Source organism: Silene latifolia, chromosome 1 (genome assembly GCF_048544455.1).
Source record: "Silene latifolia isolate original U9 population chromosome 1, ASM4854445v1, whole genome shotgun sequence".
NCBI lineage: Eukaryota > Viridiplantae > Streptophyta > Magnoliopsida > Caryophyllales > Caryophyllaceae > Silene > Silene latifolia.
In genome coordinates this window covers 26,178,050-26,186,303 of record NC_133526.1, presented here as the reverse complement: position 1 = coordinate 26,186,303, position 8,254 = coordinate 26,178,050, and the positions used below count along the sequence as shown (strand labels likewise).

The 8,254-nt window shown below is 34.6% G+C and overlaps 1 protein-coding gene across 1 annotated transcript; it reads left to right on the top strand.

Moving 5' to 3' along the window:
• Positions 1–6,224: 6,224 nt before the first annotated feature.
• On the top strand, positions 6,225–7,601 carry LOC141642459 (uncharacterized). Its single transcript, XM_074451273.1, has one exon. The coding sequence runs from the start codon at positions 6,225–6,227 to the stop codon at positions 7,599–7,601; it is 1,377 nt and encodes a 458-aa protein (XP_074307374.1).
• Positions 7,602–8,254: the final 653 nt, after the last annotated feature.

The window sequence follows — 8,254 nt, the reverse complement described above, 5'->3', positions numbered from 1 at the left end:
ACCTAATATGCGTTGTGCCTCTCCTAAATCCTTCATTTGGAAGTGGTTACCTAACCACTTCTTAACTGAAGACAACATTGGAACATCATTTCCAATGAGTAGTATGTCATCGACATACAAGATTAGGAATACAACATTGCTCCCCTTTGAATTTCATGTATAAACATGGTTCCTCAATATTTCGAGTGAAACCATTTTCTTTTATAACATGATTGAATCGATGATTCCAACTTCTAGATGCTTGCTTAAGACCATAAATGGATCTCTTAAGCTTGCACACCTTGTTAGGATTTTTAGAATCAACAAAACCTTCGGGTTGTATCATGTACACCTCCTCTTCTAAATGCCCATTTAGAAAAGCGGTTTTGACATCCATTTGCCAAATTTCATAGTCATGAAATGCGGCGATCGCTAACATAATCCGTATGGATCTTAGCATGGCTACGGGGCGAAGGTCTCATCATAATGGAGACCTTGGACTTGGGTAAATCCTTTTGCCACTAGCCTAGCTTTGTAGACATCGTCATGTCCTTCTATGCCATTTTTGACCTTGAATATCCATTTGCATTGGAGGGGTCTTGCCCCTTTAGGCAAATCTACCAAGTCCCAAACTTGGTTTTCAAGCATAGAATCCATTTCGGATTTCATGGCTTCAAGCCATAAGGTGGAATTAGGACTAGAGATTGCGGCCTTGTAGGTGGCGGGCTCGTCACTTTCCATAAGCAACACATCGAGTATTCCATCTTCCTCGATAAGTCCCACATATCGATCGGGATGGCGAATAACTCGGCCCGTCCTTCTTAGTGGAGGAGGTACAACCGCGTTAGACGACGAAGGAACATCTTCTTGCGTCTCTACCTCGGTTTGTGGCTCTTGAACTTCGTCAAGTTCAAAATTTCTCCCACTCTGTCTCTTAGAAATAAATTGACTTTCTAAGAAGACAGCCTCACTAGACACAAACACTTTGTTTTCTTGAGGTTTGTAGAAGTAGTAACCTCGAGAGGTCAAAGGATAACCTACAAAGATGCATTTTTCGGATCTTGGGGCCAGCTTATTGTCGGGTTTAGCCTTGACATAAGCATCACATCCCCAAATTTTCATATAGGATAGATTAGGAACTCTTCCTTTCCATGTCTCAAATGGAGTCTTTTTGGTGGCTTTAGTGGGACTATTATTCAAAGATAGAATTGCAGTTTGGATTGCAAATCCCCAAAACGAGTTCGGTAACTCGGTTTGACTCATCATGGATCGAACCATATCAAGTAGGGTTCGATTTCTCCTTCGGCAACACCATTCAGTTGTGGTGTTCGGGTGGAGAAAGTTGTGATATAATACCACAACCTTTCAAGTGTGAATCAAATTCAAGACTAAGGTATTCACCACCACGATCGGATCGTAGTGCCTTAATTCTTTTGTTCAATTGGTTCTCTACTTCGTTTTGAAATTCCTTGAATTTCTCAAATGCTTCACTCTTGTGTTTCATTAAATAGATATACCCATATCTACTCAAGTCATCGGTGAAGGTTATAAAGTAGTCATAATTACCACGAGCGGTGATAGTCATTGGTCCACATACATCGGTGTGTATGAGTCCCAATAGCTCACTAGCTCGTGTCCCTTTACCACTAAAAGGATTACGAGTCATTTTGCCAAGTAGGCAATATTCGCACGTACCAAATGATTGGTAATCAAATGGTGTAATCACATTAGTCGAAATTAATCTTTTGATGCGATTCTCGTTTATGTGACCTAATCGACAATGCCAAATGAACGCTTCACTTGGGTCACTTGTTTTGAGTTTCTTTGATTGTATGTTATAAATATCATTTGTCGGATTTGAGGTCTCTAAAATGTAAATGCCATTAATGGAAGAAGCTTGGCCAATAACCAAATCATTCCTAGAAATAGAGCAACGATTGTTCTTAATGACAAAACAAAAACCATCCATGTCTAGCATGGCGATTGAAATAATATTTTTAGAGAGCGTAGGAACATAAAAACAATTATGCAAATACAACTCAAAACCATTTGGCAAAGCTAGAACATAAGTTCCTTTGGATTCGGCCGCTACCCGAGCTCCATTTCCAAGTCGAAGATCCACATCTCCCTTGCTAAGCTTCTCCACATCTCTTAAACCCTGTAAATGATTACAAAGGTGAGAACCACAACCGGTATCTAGTACCCATGTCGTAGTGGAAGTATAATTTATATCAATAACATAAATTTCTTTAGGAATTGTACCTTTTGGAGTAATTAGACCCTCCCTTATATTTCGCAAATACATAGGGCAATTCCTTAGCCAATGTCCCATGCCATAGCAATAATGGCACTCATCATTAACTTGCTTGAAGTTTTTGATTTTCTTTCCTTTCTTCTTGAACCTCTTGCCCTTTGACGCAAGAACTTGATTGCTAGAGCTCCCACTAGCTTTGGCATCTTTATCTTCCAGAGACAAAGACCCTATAGATCGCATGAGGTAGTCTTCCTGAGACGGATTCACACGAGGTCTAGTAGTAGTGGGTGGTTTAGAAGAAGTGATGAAATTAAGGTTTCCATCCGAACCTATCCCGAAATGAAGTTCTCTAGTGGTATCGAAATTATTGTTGGAGCATACGTCGTCAAGAACATGGTGATATGACTCAATAGTAATGGGTGCGGTAGCATTTGATGGATTCATTGTAATGCACTACAAATATGGAGGAAAGGAAATATTAACATTTGTCTTTTTAAATCATACTTGCAAATTTAACAAGATATGAACATTTATATAGTGACCTCTACCCAACTATAATAAATGATTCCAAGACCCAAATTCATATCAACTTAGGCACGGGGTAGCCGATGAAACCCTCATCAATATAACTCGGTGGATTAACCTTTTAATCGATTCTACTTTTAGAACTCTTGGTCGATAAAATTACTCTAATATTTATCTATAGCCCAAAACACATCAACAAGGGCACGGGGTAGCCGATGAAACCCTTATCAATTACTTTTGTTGAGTTCAATCCAAATTTCGAATAAATGTGTCCATTATCCAAACCCATATTAATTTAGGCACGGGGTAGCCGATGAAACCCTCATCAACATGAATTCGGTGGATTAGACATTTATCACCCACTTCCCCTACGTAACAAGGTTTGTACCCCGGGGTAGCCGAGTGCACTCCCTCGCGAAATAGGTTTTCATGGTTTCTACTATTTGGTAAGGCTATGTCTCAATTAGTTGTTTTAGCGAGAGGTCATGTCAATTTATTATCTATCACGTTTTAAGTGAACTAAAGCGGTGAACTACGATAATTCGAATTGACACGGTCGATAAACTCGATAAAAGACAATGCATGTTTAGTTATGGCGATTTAGCGATGCATGTGACATAAAATAAAATGCAAGCATAAAAGTAAAAATCCTAGTATGGCCTTTCCTAAAATAGAAAAACTATTAATCTATTACATATTCGGAAACCAACTCCATTGGTCCCTTGAACTTCGGTTGTGGCACGCATCTCGAGGTAACACCGTCTTTATGTATCGCCATTCTTGAAGAAATCCGTCTTTTGGAACTCCGGAATGAATAAAATTACATAATAAATTACATAATTTCCTATTATACATTTGTAACTAAAATAAAATAAATCTATTAAATATTACAAAACGGTGATACGAGATCACAATAAAAATTACAACCGAATCGATATTCCCATACATTTCGGGAAATACCAATTAAAATCTAAGGCCATACTAAGTAAAATTACATAATTCAAAATTACATAAATTAAAATTATGACAATCATAAGAAAATGTAGCATTATAATATGTATAAACATGCTCATTTTTTATGCTAAATCGCCTTTTAATTAGCCAATATCGTATATTACTCGGTTTTTACGGATTTGCGTGATTTCAACATTTTATAATCACAAAAATACATAAACTCATATTTATGCATAAGTTAATTACCCTAACCTCTTAGGACTCAAAATATAGTCTTCACTAATAATTTGACCATAATTAACCTTTATTTATAAAATTGTTCATAAATGGACCAAAAATTACAAAAATAAGCCATTAAACTTCAAATAAATCCAAAAATTTCAAATAAATTCAAAATTTGAAATTTAAATTCATGAACATTCTGGAAAAATTCCATGACACTCATAATGTTCAAAATCTTAGGTTAAAAATTTCGAAATTTTTCCGGAAAAACAATGTTGCGGTTTATCGATATTTAATAAAATAATCATAAAAACATGGAAAAATTATATTCATTAACTTTTCAATTTTAGATCTGAAAAATATAATAAAATGCAACATTAGACGTTTTTCCTTAGTCATAGGTTATGTTTTATTAATTTTCAACTAATAATGTCACTATTTATGCCATTTTTTCTTCAAAAATTCATAAATCATGCTAAAAGACTTCTTTATAGCCAATTATTTTACACACATCTTGTAAAATTGCATGTGACAACATATTAATTTTCTATGACCAGATTCGAAATTTAACTCATATTAACCTATTTTTCTCTTAAATCCGAATTTAACAATGAAAAATTCATTTTTCGAGCATAACAAGTGCAAAAATTATGAAAAATTACAGGTTATCTCAAAATAATATGTGTGAAAACATATCCAAAGATCAACTTAAAATTCGAAGTATAGCTAATTTTCGACCAAAAATGACATTTTTACTCATAAAATCACATTTAAATGTCATTATTATTAAATATGAACAATAAAAATCCGAAAAATTAACCAAAAAATCCTAAAACACTTTAGGACCAGAAATATTAACATGCATGTAATTATTTCGTGATATATCATAATAACACAAATTTTACAAGTTTTATTTTGTTATTCATATAACTCGGAAAAACTTTTAACCAATTTGCATGCAAACAACCGTGGCTCATGATACCGATTGAATGAAATGTAGATTCAAGTACATTATAACATACTCGTATATGTCAAAATAATTTTGTCATAAAATTAAAACGGATTTTATGCATGCAAACATTAATATAAAAGAAGAGAAATAATGTCCTTACATTCAATATTTCGGCAATAATGGGCACAAGAGAGATCACCTTTCTCTACTTGTTCTTGAGCTATTCCAATGGATGAACAAGATCTAAGAATAAGATCTCTCCCCAAGCTTTATACCCAAGACTTAACACTTAATCTAATTAATATTATAAGTACTAGTATAATATTAATCTTAGTAGAAAATTGAACCAAAATAATGTATAACACTTGAATTATTTCGGTTTTGATGAGAGATAAAGAGAGGATATTTATTTCTCTAGAACTTGTATTTTGGATGAGTGAAGTAGAATGAATATGATACACTAGCTTTTAGTATATTATTTGGTAAAATTATAGAGAAAAACAAAAACAATTGTCTTCCCCAAAACCGTGTAAGAGAGGGCTATTGGGGAGCCAATGCATGAAAAATTTGTTCTTCACAAGAACAATAGGCTTGCATGCCTAGACTTGCATTTTTCATCATTGTGTTTTATCAACTAAATAAAACAATTAACTAGCTTAATTCTCCCCAATTTTTTCGGCACTTTACATAATATGGATCCCATATTATTTTTGTCAATTGTCAACATGTTACATGTTACATGTCACATATATTTGTTATGTATTTTTAACATATTAAAAATCAACGTATTAATAAAAATACGTCACATACAAAAAATTGACTTAGTAATTTCATAATTACTTGTGCCAAAATATTTTACCAATTTATAAATTTCAACTGATTGAATTTATAATAATTCATTCATCTTAATTGTTACATTTAAACAATTTATTTCATCCGAGTAATTATACAATTTAATTACTCAGACCGTATCTCATTTAATCACATTTCAATTTGATACGTAAAATCTACTTCCAAAATCGTCCGTCAATTTTCAAGTAATTTAATCAACTCGCAACGTTATACGATTAATTAAATAATCAATTAAGTGTATTGCCCTTTAGGTATGACCTAGGGGGTCAACTGATCACCACCGTCACACGACAGTAATGTCAAACTCTAGTCAGCCAATCATTACCGATATATGTTGACCAGTTGACAGTAACAAAATTACTTCCCAATTGTATTCTTAAAATGAGATTTAATAATGATATTTAAATCATGTGATCGCACTATTGTTGAGGACACATTTCCCAACAACAAGGGGATCCCTTGTCTCCTCTATTGTTCACTGTTTGTATGGAGTACTTGACTCGTATCTTGGATTATGCTGCTCGTCATTGGCAATTCAGATATCATCCTCTATGTACGGGATTGAAGCTGAATCATTTGCTATTTGCAGATGATCTATTAATGTTCTGCAAGGGAGATGTAGGGTCTATTATGCTGATGCTGAGAGCTGTGGCAACATTTTCAGCTGCCTCAGGTCTAAAGATAAATGCCAGCAAGTCAGAGGTGGTTTTCAATGGGGTTGCAGATGATGTGAAAACTGATATTATTCAAGTTTCTGGTTTTAAAGAAGGATGCTTACCTTTCACTTATCTGGGTGTTCCTACACAGCCTACCAAACTAACCAGATTGGATTGTAGCATATTGATTGATAAGATCACAACAAGGGTAAGAAGTATAGGTGCAAGGAAGATGAGTTATGCAGGGAGATTAACTCTTGTTAATGCTGTGTTTAATACTTTGCATAATTATTGGGCTTCTATTTTCATTATACCAAAGTGTGTGATAAAAATAATTGAAGCAATTTGCAGGACCTTTTTTTGGGAAGGAGGTGTTGAGTATCAGAGGGCTCCTTTGGTGGCTTGGCACAATGTTTGTTGTAGTAAGCAGGAAGGTGGGTTAGGAATAAAACAAGCAGGGGTGTGGAATATTGCTACAGTTGGGAAATTGGTCAACTGGATTTACACTAAAGTTGATAGGTTATGGGTCCTTTGGATTGATCATGTCTATCTGAAAGGAAGGGATTGGAATTCATATCAACCTCCAGCTGACTCCAATTGGAATTGGAGGAACATATGCAAGGTGAGAGATTGCATGGCAGCTGGTTATCTTAATGATGTTTGGTTGCAGGATCCTAAAGGGTACTCTGTGGCTTCTGGATACCACTGGTTACATGGTCTACACCCACATGTCCAGTGGTATGATGATATTTGGGATGTTTGGGGTGTTCCTAAACATACTTTGATTGGTTGGCTGATAAAGCATGAGGCTTTAAACACTAGGATGAAGCTGAAACAGATTGGTATTTGTAGCACTGATCAGTGTGTATTATGTGAGAATGGTCAGGAGACACATGAGCATTTGTTTGATCAGTGTGATTACAGTAGAAGAGTACTACAGTATGTTAGTCATTGGTTGCAGGATACTGGGATTCAGAGAAGCAGTACAGTGCATACCAGGATTAGACGGGTTGCTAAGCTAGCTTGCTGGTATCTGCTTTGGCTGGAGAGGAATCGATGTAGGCATGAACTGATGCTAGCACGGCCAGAGAAGATAAGAAAGAAAGTTCAGATGATAGTCAGACAGAGGATGCAACATTTTATTCAAAAACCAGTTGGTAGAAATGATAAAATATGGCTAGGTCTGATTGGAATTTATGTAATCTAGAGCTAGTTATTCACTAGAGCAAGAACTTGAATTGTATTGCCTAATTTGTTTATTATTAATGGAAAAGCTCACATTTTACCAAAAAAAATTACAAGATTAATAAGGATTAATTAACAAATTAAAAAACTATACAAATTAATTAGGTTAAACAGGTTATTAATGACGAATTAATGATGGTGACAATGAACAAAAGGTGGGAAATATATCAAAGAGGAATTTCAGAGACTCAATATTGACGAATCGAACCTCTAAAACCCGAATTTGACTTTAATGACAAAAACCCGCAAATATTAATTATAAGGGATTTAAGTCGGGAATTTATGATGGATTAAATATTAATAATGATGAATATATTACATGTTAGAATTATAATGCTTAAATCGTCATATGAACAATGAACAATTGAAGAAAGAAATAAAACAATCGAATCATCAAAGAACGAAGGAAGAAGAAAAGAAGCAGGAACTGCGGCAGCCTCACGAAGAGGCGCAGCAGTTGCTACGTCCTTTCTTGACGGTCATCTTCTGGTAATTCGTAAAAAAGGATTTAAAGCATGGTTTTAGAAATCGGTTTTAGAAATACTTTCGAGATAAACCTTACATTATGATTACAATAAATAAATAACAATAATAAAATAGGGATTATACACCCTA

What these genes read in the sequence shown, in the direction of transcription:
- LOC141642459 (XM_074451273.1), top strand. Translation starts at nt 6,225, where the DNA reads ATGGAGTACTTGACTCGTATCTTGGATTATGCTGCTCGTCATTGGCAA.